The following is a 23,418-nucleotide window of genomic DNA, read 5'->3' as shown; positions in this document are numbered from 1 at the left end:
CTATGTGTAAACTCTGAATTGATGAATTAAATGGAATCTGGAAGCTTAATCTTTTTCTTTGTTTCTTTTTTTCTTATTCTTTTCCAGGCTTCATTACAAACCTAACCATTCAGAGACAGTATTTCCCTAATGATGAAGATCAGACTGGGGCAGCCAAAGCTTTGTTGCGTCTCCAGGACACCTATAATTTGGATACGGATACCATTTCGAAGGGGAATCTTCCAGGTAAATTGAGCCTGATCTGCTCAATCCATTAGTACTTTCACAATGTAAAGAACTTTTGTATTTTCAGATCAGTAAATGATAGTATATCTGGTAGTGTTAGGGCATGATACAACTTTCCTTTTTCTAGAACTTGGCAGTTAGGCTGAGTGTTAGAAACTGACCATAGAGGGCAAAATTGGTTTGAAGAAATTAAAAAAAATGTCCAGAATATATTCCTTTCCTTCTTAAGAGAGCCCAGTAGTTTTCCTGTTCTTGGTATATAACATGTTTAGAAAGGGGACTATTACAGTACACGTATACAATGTTTCAAGACAGGAGCATGTGGCGGATATGCACAATCTGATTTTTTAAAGCATTTTGCATTGTGCAGGATATCCTGCTTTTTTTACTTATTTCTGGCAAAGACCTCTATCTCCTTCAGCTGCCAGCCAAGTCTGGGATGTGAAATCTCACTTTGCCACTACTTTGTGCTTCTGGGGATTTCCCCAGTTCTATTGCTTAGAGAAATGGACATTGTACCTGCTACCTGTCTAGATTATTGCTAAAGTGACCTTTTGAATTGGTTGATCTTGTAATTTGAAAAGAACAGTGAAACTAGATTTCTCTCAGCTGATTACTTTGTCTCATATTTTATAGAAAAAATGGAAGCCATTCACTGAGAACTCCCTCTTCTCTCCTTTTCCTTATCTCCTATCTCTCAGATGTCATCTGACTATCTCTTTTATTCCTGTCTCACATGATGAAGTGGACTTTCTCCTTACCAAGGCTAACCCTTTATCTGTTCAAGTGATCCTATTCCATTCCATCTCCTCCAATACATTTCTCCCCCCTGGCATCCCAATTCTTTAATTATTGTTTAATATTTAAAATTATTTAATTATATTTAATTATTTTTAATCTCTCCCTCTCTACTGGCTTGTTTCCTACTGGCTATAAACATGCCTGTGTCTCTCCCATGCTGAAAAACCCCACCATTTATCCTTCCATCCCTGTTAACTATCCTCCTGTATCTCTTCTGCCCTTTCTAGCTAAACTCCTCTAAAAGGCCATCTACAATAAGTGCCTCTACTTTCTCTTCTCTCAGTTTCTTTTTAACCCCTTACATTCTGGCTTCTGACCTTACTGTTCCACTGAAAATGCTCTTTCCAAAGTTACCAATCATCTCTTGGTTGCCAAATCCAATGAGTTTTTCTCAATCCTCATTCACCTTGACCCTCTCTATAGCCTTTGCTCCTGTCAGTTGATCTCTCCTTCTTGATACTTTCTTCTATTTAGGTTTTCAGGACACTCTTCTCCTGGTTCTCCTCCTACCTATCAGACCATTCCTTCTCTGACTTCTTTGTCAGATCCTCTTCTATATCATGACCATGCCCTCTACTTGTAGGCGTCCTGGGTTCGGTCTTGGGCCCTCTTCTCTCTCTCACTCCTTATATTCAAGTTATTGCCAAGGCCTTTGATCTCCCTGTCTTTGCAACATCCCTCAAATACATCCTTTTCTGCCTTCTGACACTGCCCCTGTTCTGGTAGATGCCCTCATCTCCTCATACCTAGACTATCATAATAGCCAACTGGTAGGTCTGCCTAACTCAAAGTCTTTCTCCATTAGGCCATGAAAGTGATTTCCCCAAAGTGTACTACTCCTCTACTTAATAAACTTCAGTGATTACCTGTTGCTTTTTTTCTCTATTAATGCACTCTCAGTTGAAAAAAATTTACTTTTGGTTCCTTTGTTTTCTGTGCATTTTATGAATCGCTTGTAGTTTAAAATTAGTGGCTGAAACATTCATTATTCATCCAGATAGGACAAACTCTTGGTTTAATCTGTAGCTTTACTGTTGATTATACCCACTTATATTCAATTCCTTGTTGCTAATTTTAATTCATGACTTAAGTTCATCCATGCTGAGAAAGTTAGCTATTTTTGAGAAACATTTTTTAAAAACTTAAACTTTCAAGCCATTTTTCTATATTTTTGTATTATAAACTTGTGTTATATATTATAATAATATATGTAATATATTATAAACTTATATATTATCAACATATGCAAAAGAAATAATAATAAACAGAATGAAATTTGTAAAACTAAAATAATTTAAATTACTGTTGAGGGGAAAATACAACTTTAATCATTGGAGCAGTAACATTTCATGTTCTCTTTGTCCTCTTCTGAAACTGTTGGTATACTTAGGAAGATCTTTTGCCTTTCCTTTTAATATGGTTGTAGTCAGTATGTTTTTAATTCTTTTGTCCCTGATTTTGCATCACTTTATGTAGTTAACTTTATATGTTTTTAATATGTTTTTAGACTCTCTGTTTTGATGTTTTTATGGGGCCATAATTCATTAAATTAAAATATTTTGGTGGATATGTGATCTTAAAAATATGGATATTCTGTTCAGTGGTGCACATTGCCACTCATCTGTCTTGTCATCTTGGTTAACTCATGTCTTTGTCCTTATTCTGCAGGGCGTCTGCTCAACATGCTGGGGGAGTTGTGTAGTTCTAGATTTCTTGACATTGAATGGACATTAGTGGAGTCCATGGCTGTTCATTCCTTCTGTTATATGACTGGCTATATTCCTTTTTTGGTCATACATCTCTGGTATTCTCTATGCTACTTCTACATCCCCTGCATATATATCTATATATTAGATAATAGATTGTAATTTGTTTGCACCCACCATGCACTTCCCTTGCTCTCTGGATGACCCCCTGTTTCAGATTTGGATGTTCCATTATTTTCTGCCATGTAGCCAGCCTCACTGGAAAGAGTCCTTCAGTAGATCTATAATTTCCTCAATTTGGGAATACCTTATAGTAATCCAGACCATCCTGGGTTACTCTTGTTCATGTCTTCTCAAAAGTTTGCCACAAGGAGGCCTTCCTTGTTCTTTCCTGCCATGGGGGAACCTGACATCCTTCATTCTTGCTGCATGATCAACCTATCTTCTCTTCCTCAATGATGTCTTTACTCTTGTTCTTTGTAGATTTTTTTTGTTGGTTCCATGTTTTGGTCTGCTTTTCATCCAATGTATGTGCAGATTATTCTCCTAAAGTGTTTGTAGAGGTGGGAAAGTGAGTATATGGTTCAATAACTATTGGTATTTTCTTTTTTTCTAAGCTTTTGGAGTATTCTGCTTTATCTTATATTTTAAGATTTAATTCATCAGTGTCCTTAAAATTGTGTTATCGCCATCATGGACCCTTTCTCTGTTGCTTGTTCCAAATCAGCTACTTTTTCCCATTATGGTTTTCTTTAGTGCTATTTTTATTTCTCATGCAGTAAATCATGTATGTTAGTATCCAAATGTGGTGATTACACTATCATTGATAGAGAAGGTTGTTGAAGAACTCTCTTGATATATCTTTTCAATTTATTTTGTTCATTGCCCTTTTTCCTGTTTTATGTTTAAATGTCCTTGGGATGCCCTGCCTTAGTTGAGTCTCTTTTTTGTAGACTTGTATTTTTCTTCTAGACTCATTTTTTGAGGTACTTTTCAAAAATATCTCACCAGGCTTCTCTGTAATATTTTACAAATGAATTTGTATTCTAGACATTTCCTTGACTGTCAAATCTCCCTACTTGATAAGGGAGAACACGCATATGATTGCTGAGGAGGTTTCTAGGTTGCTTTTGTCTCATTGTGGCAATTGATATACAACTGTTAAATCTCCTTAGGAAATGGTGATATAGTCTGTGTTGAATGAAATCTGTTCTTTTATTCATTTTTTGGTGTCAATAGCTTGTTTAAATAGACTAGATTTGGAGTTTTCTCAATTACAAGTCATATTTTATTTGTATTCTTCTACTTTGATGTAGATATTGAGTTTTTTTCTGATTCAGTAGTCTTTAACCATATTAAAATATTTGGAAATGATTCTTAGAGTTGTTTCCTTTCTGTCAAAATAGAATTAATTATAATTAATTTCATTGGTTGTGATGTTATTTGGTACTCATAATGCTCATCGCCCCTTGTTGATCTTCCAGAAGAATGTACTTGTGGTAAATGTGAAATATTTTTCACAATAATCTTTAATGTTATAATCTTATAAGCTTTTCCCCTCTCTTGTTTCTTGCTCTTGAATTCCTAATAGTTTGCCCAGTCTGCTATTTTACACAGCTTTGCATTTACATCACCATATTGAAGTTTATGTTGATTTAATTTGCAGAGTTTTAAAGAGGCCTTTTCCCTTTGGCTCTTTTTGTTTTTATATCACATTCATTTTCCAGTATATTCTCACTGAGTTTTTTTTTTTTGGAAGAATTTCTCTACCTGCTTATCTCTTTGCAACAGATGTTGCAATTAATTCATAGTGGTCTTTTTGCCAATTTATGTTATAGGTCCTCAAAGATGAGATGACCAAATGTCCCATGAAAAGCACCTTTAGTTGCATGAAAAGAGTTCTACCAATTCTTTTGTTTTCTCTTTCAAGAAATGTGAAACATCATTGTGTTTAACTATAACTTTCTTTAGTCTTCTGGTTTAATTTATAGGAAGAATGTGAGGGCTGATATGATTGAATTCCTCAAGTAGTATATCTAGCCATTCATATAAATGTAAGACAAAGATCTTGTGTTTAGAATGTCTGTAGCTAAAACAGTGCTTATATGTGGTTTAAAAACATCAGTCTATCTCTCTTCCTCCTACTTTGTCACTGTAGAAGTAAGATGGAACATGCAGGACAGAGGGCCAGGTAGTATTTTTATTTCATGAGTTACTGTCAAAGAATTCACCACTAAGTGATGCGCTTCTTTGTCTTGAGGTCCCTGATACTCTCAAGGTGGATAGTTTGTTGCTAGGACCATAAGTATAGTATAAGTATGAGGCTTTTCCAGTATGGTATAGAACCCACTAAAGTTTACACTGGCTAAAAGCCTTTGGGAATTCAGAGCTCCCCAGTACCACAATGAGGCATCAGGTTAGAGGTTTGTGGGGGCACATTTACATACCTTAATTTATTTGACTTTGCCTAATGGTTGGATTTTTAGCAGGATTTTTTTTTTGTCTCCACCCCATTCCCACCTCCATACAGATAAGGTGACTATTAATACTTTTGTACATAAATCCTTTTCCCCTTTCAATAATATCTTTGGGTTATAATTTCACTATAGTCTAGCCAAGTCAGTTTTGTGATAGTTAATATATATTTTAATGTTATTTTTCAAAATGTATTTTCCTATAGTCTTCCCCCCCTTGTGCCATCAAAGTGAGTTTTCTATATTTTGCTAATTTAATGTCTAGAAGATAATATAATATCTCAATTAAAATTTTTTATCATGAAATCCCGTATTTATTAGACCCTTGGATTCACATATTGTAGGTAAAGCTTGAATAAATTAAAAAGGCATCATATGAAAGAGCACAGCTTTTCTTGTCTTTAAAGACCAAATCATTTATAGTCAGCTAAAAGATGATACCCAGTTCCATGTAGTTCTTTATTGCCTCTCTGATAGACACTTCAGAGGACCATTGATCTGTTAGGGTTCTCTGCATAACTGCCAGTGTAAATGTACAGTTTCGGCCAAATAAGGCTTCCCCTTACATCATCCCACACAAATGCAGATCAATGTTGCAATATTTGTTCAGAAAATAGTGACCTCTGATTATGCTGGAGTCTGGGTTTGAGCATGTATGTGACTGGTGCCCTGGTGACGCTGGCTCTAGTCTTCCACTGGCAGGAAGGAGCCAAGTTATCTGTGAAGTTACAGGGGAAGGAACATTGTTGAGGAGGAGACTGAGGCTGGTGCTGCATTTGTTGCACCTGGCAATGCTATAGCTGCTGCAGCTACATTTGCTATTGACTTATTTGATGTTGTGTTATTGCAAATGTTGCAAATGCTGCTGTTGGATTTGCTTATGCCCTGATTGATATTCATGCCATTGCTGCTGTATCTGTTGCAGCTGCTGTTGCAGCTGTGTCTGATGTCACTGGGTTCACACCAAGAGGCTTGCTTGAGTTGAAGATGGTGTGGTAATCACGCTTATTTCCACTGAGCTAATTAATGGTGCCGAAATGTTTGTTGGCATGTTGGCTGTGATGGTAATGGAAGCTGCAATTGGATTCATTGGTAGTCTCATGGTTGGGGATTTAGGAGCAATTATCCTGGGAAGTGTCTGTTGAAGAATCTGAGGAGATGCTGTCACTGGTGCATGTTGAGAAAGAGGAGCATTCAGGAAAAGAAAAGATGACAAATTAGTAGATGTCAAAGGCTGCTGTACAGAATGAATTGTGCTTCTGCAGAGTCTGTAGCAACCTTGGAAATAAGGCTTGTTTCATAAGCAGCAAGTGCCTTTAGGTATTGCTTTTTGGTAGACTCAGTTTTTCTTTTATATACCTTGATTTGCTCTTCATCCAGGCTGTCTCATCTTGATGCTACTGTTTTTGAGACCTCTCCAAATCTTGCTCTGGGGTTTTAATTTTTAATTGCAGCTTGTATGTCTCTGAAGATTAGGGCATATGCTGATACTGATTTCTGTGGCTCATTTGGGATCTTTGTTTTTCTTTGGAGTTTTGAACTGGAATCTGGAACAGCCTTTTTCTCTCCAATGGTGGTTTGATTCCTCTGTATCATCTTCATTGCTAGAACTTGATGGGGAACGAGCTACCAACTGCTTGCAGTAGCTGTAGGAGATGGGTTGAGGCACATTAGCATTTACTAAATGTAATCCTAACCTGGACACTGACCTGAGACTGGTTGTGAGCTGGGCAGCAGGCATAATTCCAGAATGCTAGCATCTGTCATGTGGAAAATAGGCTTCATGATCAAGAAGTGGTACTGAAGAAGCGGACAACAAATGAGTGTGACCATGATCCATATGCAATCCACTGCCATGATTTATATCATCCTGTTCCATGAGATTTCTTGATTTTGTGATAGAAGGCAGATCTTCCCTTTGAGGAGGAACCTGAAGTGTAGAACCAGGAAGTGGATCATTGAAGTTTTGAAAGGGTTATATAGTACATCTGACATTCTCAAGGTGGGCTCTGACTGGAGGTGGAGTGATTGGTGGAATTTCAAACTCTTCATTCCCAAAGCTTGGAGTATAGAATGTCTCACTGGCAACAAGGAAACTAGTATTTGCTTCAGCTGTATTCATATAATTGTTATTGTTTCCAAACTTATGAGTCAGTGAACACCATGGTTATGTTTTAAGTGAGAGAATATTTGTGTCCTTCATAATGTGACCTAAAGAAAGTACTCCTTTTTTTCCTAATGGGCAAGTGACTCGCTATGGAGTCAGTACTGTTTATATGTGGTTATTACCAATTGTATTTCTCCTTTCAAAAGTTGTCTTGAGGTTCTTTCACCAGTTCTTCATTATTACTTTTTATGTAATTATTATGTATTACTTTTCAACTCCCTGTTGTTAACTCTAAACATGAGACCTTTATCAAATGTATTTATCAAAAGTGTTGTTTTCCCAACCCATTTCTTTTCTTTATTTTAGAGGCAGTGCTTTTTGTTCTAAAAATCAGATCCATTTTTGGGGGTGTCTAATAATTTATTCAATTTTTTATCAAAACTTTTTCTGCCATCATAACTTCCAATTTTTCACATACTTCTTTCCCTTCCCACCCCCATTTTCTATATAGAATATTTATTGAATTAGAAATTGCTATGGGTTGAGTCTTAGATCTAATAAACCTAGCCAAATTGACAAACATTTATTAAGTGTTTGCTTTATGCCAGGCACTATACTCTAAGCATAGTTAGTCCTGGAAAGGATGGTCAGGGATTCTGTATCATTAGGAAGGAGGAGAGTCTTGGTGCGTTCCAAAAGATGGAGTGAGAAAGAGAAAAGTTTAAAATGAAAGCAGATTTGTTAACTATGGAGACTGCTTTCTAGAGAGCATAGTGGAAGAGATGGATAGATTGAGAGGGATGTCAAGGTTGTAGGTTGAGGGGGTTGGAAGCAAGGGTTTGGTTTATGGTAAATGGGGTTTGCTCAATAATAAACAACATGCAGAATCATGGGATAGGGCTAGTATAACTGAGTGAGAAAGTGCTAATCATTGAAAGAGGCTTATCTGTGACTGGAGAAATGTCTGTTGATAGAAGCAGGTGATTGGACAGTTTGGGGCCCTCCCTTGTTGTCCAGTCTCATGGCAGATGGTGATGATATTGAGGCCTGTGAGGTTCAGGAGGCTGGACTCCCACAGGATTAACATGGTTATCCCATTTTCTCAACAATTTTAATCAAATGATTCTATGACACAGTGATTCTAAGAATTTGATATATCAATCACTAGCCTCTTAAACATTATGTTCTTTTTCCAGAGTTTCTCTTTCCTTGATCACATTTGTATTTCTGTGCAAGCACACAATATTTACTTTAAAAAATCTGTCTTCCTTCTCTTTAGAGCCAGTTCTTAATGCTGGATTTTTAGAGCCCTCATTTATCATTCAGTTCAATAAGCATTTATCTGGCACCTATCCTGTATAAGACATTGTGCTAGTTGTTGAGGATACAAAAGCAAGGATAAAAATCCCTGTTCTCAAGAAGCTTATATTTTATGATACACAGCTACAACCTGAACACAGATAAGAATGATAACAACTGGAGGGAATCATGAAGGGTTTCCTTAGGAGATGGCCCTGAAACCTTGATTTGACTCTTTTCTCTCTCCCACCCCTCACATTCAGGCAGTTGCCAAACCCTGTCTCTTCCAGCTCCACAACAGAGCCTGCATTTATTCCCTTCTTTCCACTCACTTTAGCTCAGTCCTTATTACCTCTCTTCTGGGTGCCTGTAGTAACTTTCTGATTAGTCTCAGGCTCTTCCTTCTCTAAGCCATCTTTCACCCAGCTGCCCAAGTAATCATTCTTTTTTTTTTCTTGTTTACACCTGGTTTATTCTTTGATTTAATTGATTAACTGAATGCAGAGTCCAGGTAAGCTTCACTCATACATAAATGAGGAAATTGAGTCCTGGAAAAAAGGCTCTCTTTTTACCCCAAAGGACACACAATGGCACTCAAGGCTAGAGTTTAGGTCTTTTGACTCTCATTCAGTACTCTGCATAGTATGCTATTAGGTTAGACCAACCAGCAAAAATCTTTCCTGTGCCAGGAAAAGATGGATAGTAAGATGTTGATGTTGTTGATGGTGATGTTGATATTGGTGATGACGATGATGTTGTTGATGATGTTGATGTTGGTGATGATGATGATTGAATTTGGAGTTGAAGGTTTTCCTTCTATTTGAACCTTTCTGACTCTTCCCACTACAAATTTTTTTGGAGGCTGTCTCCAAATGCTTTCACCCTTCCATTGTATTGGTCTACTCCCCACCTCCCCCCATGCACTTCTTTATGCAATATATATTTACCCCATTTTATTTCTTTTCCCATTTCTCTTAGTATAATCCTCTTCTTAACTCCTAGATTTATATATATATATATATATATATATGTATGTATGTATATATATATTTTTTGACATATCATTTTACCCAGCTTGTCACTGTACCCTCTAAGTATATTTCTTCTAGCTACCCTGATGATAATAACAATTTTTGAGTTACCAATATCATCTTTCCTTATAGGAATACAAATCATTTCTACTTATTGAGCCCCTTAAATTTTTTTCCTCCTTTTCTTGAGTTCTGTGTTTGGGCATCAAATTTTCTGTTTTAAGTCAGGTCTTTTTTAAAGGAATGCTTGGAAGTCTTCTATTTTATTAAATGACCATACTTTCCCCTACAAGAATATAGTCAATTTTGCTGGGTAGTTGATTCTTGGTTGTAGACCCAGTTTCCTTGCTTTTTGGAATATCATATTCCATGCCTTCTGGTTCTTCAGTTCTTCATCTTCTAGATGCAGCTAGGTCCTGCATTATTTTAACTGTGGTTCTATGATATCTGAATAGTTTCTTTTTAGCTGTTTGTAGTATCTTTTCCTTGATCTGGTAGTTCTTGAATTTGGCTATAACATTCCTGAGTGTTGTCAATTGGGGATTAAATGCAGGAGGTGACCTGTGGATTCTTTCAATCTCCACTTTTTCCTCTTGTTCAAGAATATTGGAGCAGTTTTCTTGGATAATTTCCTGTAGAATGATGTCCAGTCTTTTTCTTTTGTCATGATTTTCTGATCATCCAATAATTCTTAAATTGTGTCTTCTGGATCTATTTTTCTGGTCTGTAGTTTTATTAATGAGGTGTTTCACATTTTCCTCAATTTTTTCATTCTTTTGATTTTTATAGACTCTTGCTGTCTTGTGAAGTCATTTGTTTCTAGTTGTTGGGTTCTAATTTGTAAAGACTGACTTTCATCCTTGGCTTTTTGGTCATCCTTTGCCTTCTGCTCTATTTTTCTTTGTAGGTCATCTTTCACTTTCTTTGCCTCATTTTCAAGCTCCTCAATTCTGGTTTTCAAGATTCTATTTTCTTGTTTTAGTTTCTGTGCCTCTGTTTCCAGACGACTTGTTTTGCTTTTTAAGTTCTTTTCCCAATTGTCTTTAGCCTCTCTTAATTTTTTTAAATTGTATTTTGAGTTCTTCCAAATCCTAAGTCCAGTTCGCTGGAGTTTCTGCATTTTTGCTTCGTGTTCCTTGGTCCTCCTCTGTTCCATTTGCTTTTTGTTCATTATCTGTATAGAAGCTGTCGATTGTAATTTCTTTTTTATTTTTCTGTTGTTTGCTCATATTTTTTCCTTCTTTCCCCCCTGTCATTGGTTGTAATCTTACTCTTCTTATTATTTGCTGGATCTGTGGGTTTGGGCTATTTTGTCCTGAAGGGGCTTCTTCTCTGCTGTGCTGATTGACTAGATTAGACTGATAGAGTATTAATGAGCCCTTAGGTCAGATCTTCCCCAGTTGGCAGCAGAAGCTGAAGGTGTGGAGGCTGAAGGGAGCTGTGCTTCCCTCCCTGTTAAGTCAGCAGGATTCTTATCTTAAGGAGGTTCTCAGTGCAGTCAGTGGGGGAAGGGTGTTGGAGATTGAGCTTCCCTGCCCTCTGAAGGCTTCTTATCTGCCATTTTAAGTTGAATCAAGGAGGAGCCTCCCCTTCCCCCCCATCCTTTTGTTAGATTTGGTTTTTTGTTCCCTCAAAGTACTTTGTTTTTGATTGATGTGGAAGGATTTTCACAGAGGTCTGGACTTTTGCAGCTTCTAAGTGGACAACTTGACTCCGCCTCTTCCCCCCCCCCCCCCCAAGTAATCATTCTTAAAGCTCTTCTGATGAGGTCACTTTCCTGCTCAAGAAGCTGAAGTGGCTCCCCATTTCCCCTAGGATAAAACTCAAAGTCTCCTTTTGTTATATAAAACCTTTCACCATCTGGCTCCAGCTTCCTTTTGCCCATTTGTGGCATTTTGCTTTTCTTCATGAACTCTTCCACTCTCTGTCTTTGCAAAGATTGTTCCTCATAGCTAGAGTGTGTCCTTTTAATCACCAGTGCCTCTTAGAACTGCAAGCTTCTTTCAGTGCTCAGTTCAAGTGCCTAATCATACTGATTCCTTCTTCCATTTGCTAGTGACCTTTCCCTCAGAAATTATTTTGTGCCTATTTTTTTATTGTATACTATATATGTTGTTCTCCTCAATAGAAAAGAAACTTCCTGAGGGTGCCATGATTGTTTTTATCTTTGTATTTGTGGAAATGAGTACTTGGCACCTAGGTATTTAATAGAAACTTGTTGAATGAATGAGAGAAGCTAGATATTATATGGAGAGAGTGAGATAGGAGGTAAGAGGAAGAGAAGAGAGTCAGAAGAAAAGAGGAAAAAGGAAGAAGAGGGGAAAGAGGAAAGGGAGAGGAGTGGGGAGAGGGTATTCCAGGTATGGAAGAACCATCAGTGCAAAGGCCTAGATGTGGAAGAAGAAATGTCAAATTTAGGAGACAGCTAGAATGCCAGATTGATTGGAGCAATTATAGAGAAAACAGATCTGGTCTTAGGAAAGAAGTCTGAAATAGTGAGAACCACCTTGTTGTACGTTGCTTTCAGTGCCATGATGAGGAATTCTTAGGTTCCCCAGAAGTCTTAGGGAATTGTTGAAGAGTTTTAATAGTATAAAGTTTTTTGAAGGCAGAGACTAAGGACCATTGGCCATTTTTGTCTTTTGTATCTCTAGTGCCTTGCACATAAGAAGAGCTCAATAAGTGCTTGCTAATTCGAATTGAAATTCTCATACCTTTTTCTCAGATGAAGGTGAACTATTTTAGAACTGTAGATGTTCAGATGATTGTATTTTGTTGGCTAAATTCACTTCTATATCCTAAAACCAAAACATTAAAAAAGTAGAATAGTGAGCCCCAAAGAAACTTTATTTATAGACTCAGAGTACACAACCATTTTCTTAATTTCTTTTAGTAAAGCCTTAGGTTCCCTGTAGGTTCCAGGAATAGGGAATGATAAATGATACACAATTAGTAAAATGAGTTTAGTTTTACTCTAAGACTCCTGCTGACTCTTGATTTGTTTCTTCCCTGGAAACAGATAATGTAATTGAACTTTATTTCTAGGTTTAAATAAACATGAGAAGCTACTAAACTGATATGTCTTTATCATATTTTGAAAACACTTTCTGAGGGTTGTGTTAGAGTTAATTTCTATCTATTTCAATTTCTGCCCATAACTAAGTAAAGATGAAAAAAATAAGATATTCTCTCCTATCTTATCGCTTGACTAAATTGCAATTCTGAACCAGCCTAAGAAGCTTTCAGTCTATTATTTCCAAAAGAAAATAATAGTAGACCTAGATACAATGAATTTCTGAGTTATGTATATTTAATCCCAAATTCTGGCTATGTTAAACATATTTTTTAAATAAGCTATAAATTCCTTTTTCTCCTAATGGCTTTTGGAAAAGTCAGCTTATTTAATAGATATGGAATTGCCTGTCTCCTCAAATAAAATTTTGATTACCTTGCCTTTGGTGATTTCTCCCATTTTATCTTACCTTTGTGCAAATGTGCTTTCTTCTGATATTAGCTTATTCTGTGAATCTCCCTTAGCATGGGGGTATATATTATGAAACACTCTTCTTTGTTATGGCACAGCACAGAAACAGTTTTTGTTTCATTGTCAATGTAATTGATCTCTCACATACCCAATATGTTTTCTTTGTCACTGGAGTTTATATGTTTTGCCTCTTTCTGATAGGCACTAAATTACAGTAACAGAAAGGAAAATACAGTTTTCTCTGCAAGCCTTTCATTTAGCATTCCAAAAGGATCCTGTGAAACATCCTTTTCTCAAAGTGAAAGTCTTGTTTCAGAAACAGACTGCCTTGGTAAGACTTTAAGAGAGGCATTATCATCCAGTGGAAGGAATACTAGAATTAAGAGTCAGGGAAGCTGGATTTGAATCTTCCCTTTGCTTTTTACTATTTGCTCCTCCTATAAGGATAAGTGATAAGGGATAGAGAAAAATGCATGAATTTTCTTTGAGAGGAAAGGAGGAGAATTTAGAGGCAAACCCTGGGAGAAGATTTTGGAAGGAGAGGAAGATCTTGGGAGTTTACTGGGTTTAACAGTCTCTCTTGATCTGGCTTTCCTCTGAGCTGGTATTGTCATCCCCTGGAAAAAGACTAATCTTGTGAAAAAATTAGGAATTCCTGGTCTTGGAGGAGACCTACCTTTCCCTGAAGTACAGAGATCAACCTGTCAGAAACAACTTGGTTAAGGTAAACCCAAGTGTTTTGTCACTTGGGACTTTGGGTTTACCTAGGAAGCCAATCCCAGGCTTTCGGTAAGGACTTAGTACATCTGTGAGTCCTGCATCTTCAGCCTTTTAACGACAATCTGTAGTATCTAGGTAAGATCAGGGAGTGAATAGGAAGGGCTTGAGAAGACCAGAAGAGCAAACCCCATGAGAGGGAGTGTAGATTGATGGGAATAGTTATAGTTGTATAGATTTAGGACTTTATTTATCATTTCCCTACCCTCCACGAACTTTTTTTTTTTAAATAATTGCAAGGATTGTGCTTCAATGGTCCTGGGAAGTTCCTAGTTGGGTTCTCCCCTCCCCCATTTCCAATCCCTCTAGGTCCTTTCCATTAAACTATCTCCTTTTGGAGAAAATTTTCTCTTTTACTCCTTTCCAGCAGCGTCAATGCAGTGTAGAAAGAAGAGAGCTGGCCTAGGAGTTTCTCTCTCATGAGTTTCAATTTGCTAATCCATAAAACTGGCACAAAGATACCTTTTAGTATCTACTTCATGAGTTAAAGAGATGATGTACATAAAGGGATTTGGTGATTTTAAAGTATGATCAAAATACTGCTTCCTTTTGTGACCTTGGGTAATTTACTTAACTTCTCTGGGCCTTGGTCTTTCTCTTTATAAAATGTGATGTTTAGATCACTTGATCTCTAAAGTTTCTCATTTCTAAATACTGTGATCTCTGTTTTCAGGATGCTTTGAAGCAACAAGCTATATATGTAGTAAATATAGCACACATCCCTCTGTGTGTGTATGTGTAATTATTATTTTTAACTTGAAACATTTATTTCTCCTGGGAAGATTTAATATGTTTACCCAATGATCACCAAAATTTAAATTTGTTGGCAGTTAGAAAACTAGTTAGGAGTTAAGGTCTGCTTGAAGCTGTGACTCTCCCTTGATCCCACCCCTGTTCCCACTGCATATGTGTGGTCCATCCCCCTTGCAGCATTTTTTAATTGAAAAAGGTTACATTTTGAAGTACTAAACTTGGGCTTGGTCCATTGAGGACAGCCTATGAACTCCTTTGGGGAGGCCATCTTCAGCACCCTTCCTCTCCTACTGAGAGACCAGCAGCAACCTAGGACCCTTGGGTTCTTCTCACCAGGAAAGAAATGCATAGCGCTCTAGGGTCAGGAGGGATTAGAGCTAGAGCTAGATGATGAGGCTGAGCTGGCCTGGCGCTAGGGAAAAGTTGGGAGTGGAGGGATCACAGTAGAGACTGATCAGGTTGATAGTTTACCAAACTGCATACTGAATTGGAGGGAGGAAACCAGTACCTTGAAATCCAGAGATTCTTAAGGCAAAGGTGGAGGTTGCCCCCAGGCCCCAACATTTGCAAGTGCAACCTCTATGTGAATTGAGTAATGAGTTGGTGAGTGCTGCTATGCTTTAGAAAAGTAACACATTTTAATTGGTTGATACATCAGTGGCATATTAACTCCAGGAGATCTGCTAAACATCTTAGGAGTTTAAGAAAGAAATGTCACTTGTGGTACCTATTTAAAGGATTTTGGTGTGGAAAACAGAAGGATAGACAGCTGTGGTCTTAAGGCTCTTTGCATCTTACATGCTTTGCCCTTTTTGTAGGAGTAAAGCACAAGTCTTTTCTGACTGCCGAAGACTGCTTTGAGTTGGGCAAGATCGCATACTCAGAAGCCGATTACTACCATACTGAGCTGTGGATGGAACAGGCACTGAAGCAGCTGGAAGAGGGAGAAGTGTCCACCCTTGACAAAGTCTCTGTTCTGGACTATTGGAGCTATGCCGTGTACCAACAAGGGCACCTGGACAAAGCTCTCCAGCTCACAAAGAAGCTTCTCGAACTGGGTAGGTTAAAAGCGATCCTCTTCCGAGTTATGTGAGCTGCCTATCGCTGCCCTATTCTTCCCTCTCACATTTTCAAAAGACATTTCTAGTACTTAGTTTCTAGACAAGGTGACTCTGGTAAAGATAGCCCGAGTTTCTCTGTTCTCTCTAAGAAATTTCATGATCCCACTGTAAGTTGCCTTACAGTCTACAACTTCTGTTTTATTAACCAGAGCCTGCTTCCTTCTTTTTGTGGGTGGAGTGTTTTAGAATTTGATATGGGTTTTTTGTTTGCTCTATTGTACTTTCCCTAAAATAGGTTTTCCCATTTGTAAATAATTGGATTTTAAGAATAAATTGACAATTCTGATGGTATGGGTGGGATATAGAATATAGGCTAATCATAATTATTAATGCATCATAACATGAATTCTGTATAATATAAATGCTTCCCTCTTAGGTTGCCATGCTTATTAATTTTACTATCTTTACAAGGGAAGGTTTGCTTCCTACAAAATCACACTTAGAATGCTCTTGAAGTTTCTCACATTAAAAATCTCCCAATATCTTGGTTTTATGCAGATACATAACTGTTAGTTGGTGGCATTTGTAGCATAATGTAAAAGTAACTTTCTTAATAGAGACATAAGTATCATGGATAACATCTGATCTAGGATTAGAAGTCATTTTATAATCCAGATGATAGATACAAATTTCTAGACTTGTTTTTGCTAGTGTGGTATCTTTTTTTTTTCCCTTCAAAAGTTTCAACCCCTCAGTAGCAAGTAGTTATGACTAGCAATTCTGGGTGAGTTTTTGGCTTCTAGTTCATTTAGAAGCTATGAATTTAACTTATTTTCTTCCTTCTTTTTAGAATGCTGGCTTTAAAATATTCCTAGACTTCAGAGGTAGGCCAGTTATGCTATAATTTTTCAGTGGTAGTAGCCATTGCTTTTGAATTCTGCCCAGTAGTTTTTTCACACTTAAATAAGATCTCTGATTTTCTTTCTACCAATGCAGATTGCAAATCCTGTATGGTTTAGTAGGTTGTCTTTAAGAATTAGCAAAAAAAATTAATCTCATTATAGATATTTTGGTAATTTGGTATCTGATTTTCACTGTGAAACCATCATGGTGTAATGTAAAATGTGGTTATGGAAAATGTTGGATTTAAAGTCAGAGGATCCAGCTTTGGATCCATTACCTATATGACCTTATACAAGTTATTTAATCTTTAAGAGCCTTAGTTTAATCATCTACAAAATGAGTTAGTTGAGCTAAATAACCTCTAAGGCTCCTCTGAGTTCTAAATCTTGGATCCTAGGTTGGTTCTTTGATAGACACTGGTGGACCTAAACTTGAAGTTATTGTAGGACTTACCAAAAACTGGACTCCACTAGGATAAACTTTTGAGAGCTCAGGGTCACCCCTATGACTTTATGAAGCATCAGAATGGGAGATTTTAATAGACCAATACTGATTTTTTTTTGGTCTGAGAAAAATCCTTTCCCTTGTTCTAGACACAACCAATATGGGTAACACTTTCTTCATTGTTATCCAAAGACATGTTGATTAAGTAAATTCTCCAAAAAGAAACAACACTTAGCCTGAAATAAATGATTCTCCTCCAGGACTGCTGTGTTATTCCCATGTGCTGATCCTTAAGCATCTATGACATGTTTTTTTTTACTGTGTCCACTAGATCCTGAACATCAGAGAGCCAATGGTAACTTAAAATATTTTGAGTATATAATGGCTAAAGAAAAAGATGCCAATACGTCTACCACAAAAACTGCTGATGAACAACCTGAGCAAGAAACTGCCCCTAAGAGAAAGGGACGTGCCAAGGATTACCTGCCCGAAAGGAGGAAGTACGAAATGCTGTGCCGTGGGGAGGGTCTCAAAATGGTAAAGTAGAACAGCCAACAAACATGTGTGCATGTGTGTGTGTGTGTGTGTGTGTGTGTGTGTGTGAGAGAGAGAGAGAGAGAGAGAGAGAGAGAGAGAGAGAGAGAGAGAGAGAAACTTGGGGGAGAAAACAAGACACCTGCTGAAAATGCTGGAAATTGATGCTTGCAGTATTGTATGGGAAAGTGCCTTTATAGTTAGAGATTACCCATATATTAAAGTAGCTGCACAAATAAAAGGTTTCTTACAATAAATAATGAAAGTGACTTCCTTGAACTTATAAACATAACATTTGTGTTATCTCAGACAGTGTACATAACAAAGATGATTTAAACTATGTCTAGTGTAGGTCCACAGGGACTTATACTTCATTGGGGCGGTGGGGGGGGAGGTCTGTCAATAAGCATTTTAAAATTTTCTACTTGTTGCAGATATGATTGTAGCTACTGGGGATACCAAGAGGTTTAAAAGACTCCACCATCATGGACTGCCTTACTTTCTATTTCAAATACAAATTTTAGGAGGATCATAAAATGAATATTGCTCTTTATATTGTGTGGCATCATTCTTAGAAGAGTAGAATAAGGAAGGCAAGTATGTGGCTTAGTGGATAGAGTGCCAGTCCTGAGGTCTTGGGTTCAAATATGGATTCAGACACTTCCTAGTTTGTATGACCCTGGGCAAGTCACGTAACCTCTATTGCCTAGTCCTTGCCACTCTCCTGCCTTTGAACCAATACATAGTACTAAGATGGAAGGTAAGGTGTTTGTTTTTTAAAGAAGAATAAAATAAGGACATTGGAGGGATCTTTTTATTCCAACCTCTCAGATATTTCCAGAATCCCACCTTACAATATCCTGAACAGTGATTCTCTAGAGTATGTGATGGGGGTGGTATAAAACAAGTCTGGAAAGATAAGTGGAAGTCAGGTTGTAGAAGACTTTAAATGCCAACTTGAGTCCTCGAGTCAATAGGAAGCCAGTAGAGATGATGATGATGATGATGATGATGATTTTGAAAAGGATTAGAGCTATGTTTTAGTAATAACTTTTTGGCAGCTCTGTAATGAATATTTTGGAAAAGGAAGAGACTCCAGTTGAGGAACTCAGGAGGCTATTGTAGAAAGAGAATAATGAGAGTCTGAACCAGGCTAGGGATGTGTGAATGGAGAGAAGACAGATGCCAGATACGAAGAGGGTATGGTGGACATTAGAAGCTACAAAGAAGTTAGAAGCTACATGTTGAAAGAGAACTGAAGGAAACCTGGATTTAGCAGTTAAAAGCTTGTTGGTAACCTTGAAGAGAACAATTTAAGTGATGCTGACTGATTGCAAGAGGCTAAGAAGGAAGAAGAAAATGAAAGCAATGGGTACAGATGAACCTTCCCTCACATGTGATAGCTGTGAGGACATTCTCGAAGCAGTGTTTCACTCCACTGCTCACACTTTAGAGTTCTCTTGCCAGCCTTCAATCACATTTAAGCTTTTCCTATAAAATATATTTTATTTACCACTCAGTAAAAGGGAATTGATATCAACATTAAATGTGGAGATTTTAGCAGTATCTTAAGGAAAAATGATTGGATCTCACCACTAATGGTAGTTTAATGGGTTACTGCATGAAGTATAGTTTCCTGTTTCAACTTGAACTAGTGTGTTTTGCTTGATTTTGTTTCTTTAGTCTTATTCAAGTAAGAAATTCAAAGTGGAAAGATTCAACTGAAAAAAAATTCACTGTAGCATCATTCCAAAATATACACAGAATGTTTCCTTAAGATGTCTGAAATGCTTAATTTCCAAGATCATTGGTGAACATTTTACACATTCATAGCATATAATGACACAGGAAAAGGAAATGATGAATGTGGGAAGATAATATCTTTTGAAGAGTTATAATCACTTAAAAAAGGAAGACATCAGTAATTCCCATATCTATCCCTAATGTCTACCACTCATGAATTTAAACCATATCCACCATAACAAATATATCTACTAGATAAATGTCATCATTTGGTTAATGATTAGCATGAGCTCATCCATTGGCTTACCAAATTTATTGGACCCCCACTATCTATCTAAAGTGTGTTGAGGTACAAAGAAGAAGATGTGAGCTTTCTCATGAACTTGCATTGTAGTATGGGTGATAACACAAGGCTTGTATGTGAGTGTGTGTGTGTGTACATGCATGTGTGTGTATATGGACTCAGAAGATAGCATCCTGCACCTGACAGTATTTTCCCACTCTGATAGAGGAGAGGGAAGACTTCTTGTTAGGAGGACGTAAGTTGTTCATGTGTCCATACTTTAATTTTCAATCTAATGACTTGTTTTAAAATTATACTCACTTAACATCTGTTCTCCTCAGGGACCCCCAGGCACACCCAAAAGTTATAAAATTAAACACAAGCCTTCTCCTCAATGTTCCCACCCAAATACAAAGAAACAAACCCTGAAATCAATAACCTTGGGAATCAAAGAGTAAAACCAATTAAAATGATGTGCAAGTCTCAGTAAAGCTGTTTGCTACTCAGTACAGAACAGAATGTGGATGGCAGTTATAAGTAGGTAGAGAATAGAGGCAGAAATAGTCTACTGACTTTACAATTTGTTGTGGACATTAACCAGTTGACTGCTTTATTGGTGACAAATCTTTGTTCATTCTGTAGTCCAGATCAAATGATAGAATATAAATTTAAATTATTTTGATATTTATCCTTTTCTAGGACTTTCCTTTTGTCTTTTTTTTTCTTTCTAGGAAGTGATCACCAGATTGATTCCTTTGTCACATTGTCCTCTGGTTCTAAGAGATCTGGGCATTTCTCATTTATGATTTCTCAAAATAGAATGTCTAGGCCTTTAAAAATTATTTTCAAGGAACTCGATTTTTTTTAAACCATACCTTCCATTTTAGGATTAATACCATGTATTAGTTCCAAAGCAGAAGAGTAGTAAGAACTAGGCAGTGGGGGTTAAGTGATTTCCTCAGTCACACAACTAGTAAGTATCTGAGGCCACCTTTGAATCTAGGATCTCCTACCTCAAGGCTTGGCTTTCAATCCATTGAGCCACCTAGCTGCCCCTGAGTCCATGCTATCAGCTACCTTATATTTTCAGTCTTCTGATTTTGTTCTAATATTTCTTTCTGTCTGATGGAGTAATTTCTTTCTGTTTGATCTCTTTTGGTTTTTAGAGAGATTATTACCTGGATTAAGTTTTTCAGTTTCTCTTTTAAGGTGTCTTCTCCTTCTAATTCCTTCCTCTAGAGCTTTTCCTTAATTTTAATTTAATAAAAAAATTAAAAATTTTAATTCAATTCAATTAAATATTTTAATAAAAATATTTTGCTTCACTGCTTCAAGGTATTCATCCCCCCCCACCTTTGATTTGCTACTTAGGCTTGTTATAGAGTTAAAGTTGAAATAATTCTTGATACTGATTGAGGTCTTCTTTGATTCATTTTTTCAGCTACAGTTTCTGAATCTGGAACTTTGTTCTTGGGGTAGAATAGTCATCCTTAATTGGTCTCACCTTGGATTATCTGTGTCCAGCACTGATTCCCACTTCCTAGTGTTAGTGTCTCCCCCTCCATCCCCCTATCTCCCTTCTCTAGTCTTTGATCTAGAGTGCTGAAGCTTCAGGACCCTTTATGGCAACTTTGTAACTTTGGGATCCCCTTGATATTGAGGGGATCTGAGCTCTGAACTGCCAGCCTCCAAGTCTTCCAAGGTTCCCACTGGGTTTTCTCTGAGAGATTTCCACACTTGTTGCCTCCAGACACAGAACCTTGGAGGCCATACCTTTTTCTGGCCAACCACGCTAAGGGATAGGGATTGTTTGCCATGCTGTCTTTGCTGACACTTTCTTTTCTTATTGCCCAAGAGCTTCTGGCTGACACTTTGGATGCAGTTCTTAGGTGGAAAAAACCACTGATTGTGTATTCACATTGGACTTCATGATTGATCATTATGTAGTCTGGTGTGAATGTCAGGTTTTTACTGGAGTAGGTATTTAGGAGTTGGGCAGTCTGCCTCCCTTTAGGCAATAGCCAGAACTTTGTGCAGAGATTTTTAAATGTTAAACAGAGGAGTTTGAAATCGATCCTAGAGGTAATAGCCACTGGAGCTTATTGAGCAGAGAAGAGATTTGTTTGGGCCTGTGCTTTGAACTGTCATTTTGGATTCTGTATAGAGAATGAATTAGAAAGAGGAGAGACCAGAGGCAATAATCTAGGTGAGAAGGAATGAGAATGTATAGTTGGGGGAGTTGGTTGCATGATTGGAGAACAAGAAAGGGATGTGAGAGATGTCTTCTTAGGTTTTACCCAGGACTCTAGACTAGGTCTTTTTGAAACTGGACTCTGCTATTTAGGATGTTAACACTCCTCTCCAGCTTTGTGAGACCTACAGATTTGAAAGCTTTTCTATCTGTGCTTTATCCAAGTCATTGATGTTAAACAGGCGCGATCTCCAAGGGCACTCCCTAGATCTTCCCAGGTTTACAGTGAACTATAAAATGACTATTCTTGGGATTTAGCCATTCAACCAGTTTTGAAAATATCTAACTCTACTCTTGTGAGAACCCCCTTCTTCTTATTTTTTCCCCACAAAGATAGCACGAGAGACTATCAGATGCTTTGCTAAAATCTAAGTAAAAACAGTAACTCCAGTGTCACTCTGATATGCCAGCTTAAACAAAGATAAAGCCAAAAATGAAGTAAGGTTAGTTTTAAATGGCCTTTTCCTTTGTTTAAACTATTGATTCCTTTTATGTTTTGTACCAGTCACTTCCTAGTATACACTTCTCTACTGCTTTCTACTTCATTTTATACAATTTTCCCCATGTTTTTCAAAATTTCCAATATTTTTAATTTCCTAAAGCAATATAACATAACACTTCAATTCATATTCCACTTTTTTTAGCCATCCCCCAATTGATGGGCATCCATTTATGTTTTTAGTTTTTTTTCTTCCATCAAAAAAAGTACAGCTATAAATGTTTTATTATAGGAGACCTTTTTTCTGTTTTGGCCTTCCTTAGATTTTATACCTACAAGTAGGATTGTTGGGATGGGGCACATCCAGGTGGCTTCTTGGATTGAGAGCCAGTCTTAGAGACAAGTGACCCTGGGCAAGTCACTTAATCCTCTTTGCCAGCCCTTACCACTCATCTGCCTTAGAAGTATAGCATTACTTCCAAGGCATAAGGTAAGGGTTAAAAAAATTGCTGGGACAAATAATAAGATTTTTTTTTTTTGCTTGTGATTTTTCTTCCAAATTAGAATGACTCTTTCTTGATACAACCCTGCTATTATCTTTGAACACCCCATATCTATGTGTTCACTAAGCCATTCTTTCCCTTTTATTCTATAGAATTTTGCCAGAAATTGAATTAAAACTCACAGGCTTATGGTTTACAGACTTTATTCTCTTTCTTCTTTTTTTTTTTTTTAAAGAAAATGAGGACTTTTGTCTTTTCCGATTCCTCTAGCACCTATTCTCCATGATACTTTAAGGATTTCTGGAAATTATTTGAGAGAGTGGGTTGAAAAGGAGTCTTTTAAACCAAAAGAAGCATTCCTTTATAAGGAAGCTGCCCAATTACTATTAGGAATCTTTGGCTTTCAGAATTTTATTTTGATGAAAAACATTTACTTCTTCCTCCACTTTCATTTTCATCCCCCAAAATCCCCAAACCCTTAAGAAAATGCATTTTTCATTCTGAAAAGCCTTGTTGTTTTTAATATAAAGAAGACTTACTGTTTGCCAAAGATCTTTGATACGTTTTATCATATAAGAAATAACTCTTCTTCCCCTATTT

At 37.1% G+C, this 23,418-nt stretch overlaps 1 protein-coding gene and 1 pseudogene across 7 annotated transcripts in view; one reads left to right on the top strand and one right to left on the bottom strand.

Annotated features, from left to right (window-relative positions):
- P4HA1 (prolyl 4-hydroxylase subunit alpha 1) overlaps nucleotides 1-23,418 on the top strand; it is a 74,410-nt gene that overhangs the window by 32,202 nt on the left and 18,790 nt on the right. For all 7 annotated transcript variants that reach the window (XM_056799497.1, XM_056799503.1, XM_056799514.1 and 4 more), the window contains exons 5-7: nucleotides 88-225; nucleotides 15,476-15,715; nucleotides 17,397-17,602. In XM_056799497.1, coding sequence (XP_056655475.1) covers nucleotides 88-225; nucleotides 15,476-15,715; nucleotides 17,397-17,602 — 584 coding nt within the window. The remainder of the gene's footprint in view (nucleotides 1-87; nucleotides 226-15,475; nucleotides 15,716-17,396; nucleotides 17,603-23,418) is intronic.
- Nucleotides 5,769-7,352, bottom strand: LOC103094292 (TOX high mobility group box family member 3-like; annotated as a pseudogene).

The sequence above is a fragment of the Monodelphis domestica genome, chromosome 1, assembly GCF_027887165.1.
Source record: "Monodelphis domestica isolate mMonDom1 chromosome 1, mMonDom1.pri, whole genome shotgun sequence".
NCBI classification, from domain to species: Eukaryota; Metazoa; Chordata; class Mammalia; order Didelphimorphia; family Didelphidae; genus Monodelphis; species Monodelphis domestica.
This window is presented reverse-complemented; position numbering and strand designations above follow the sequence as displayed.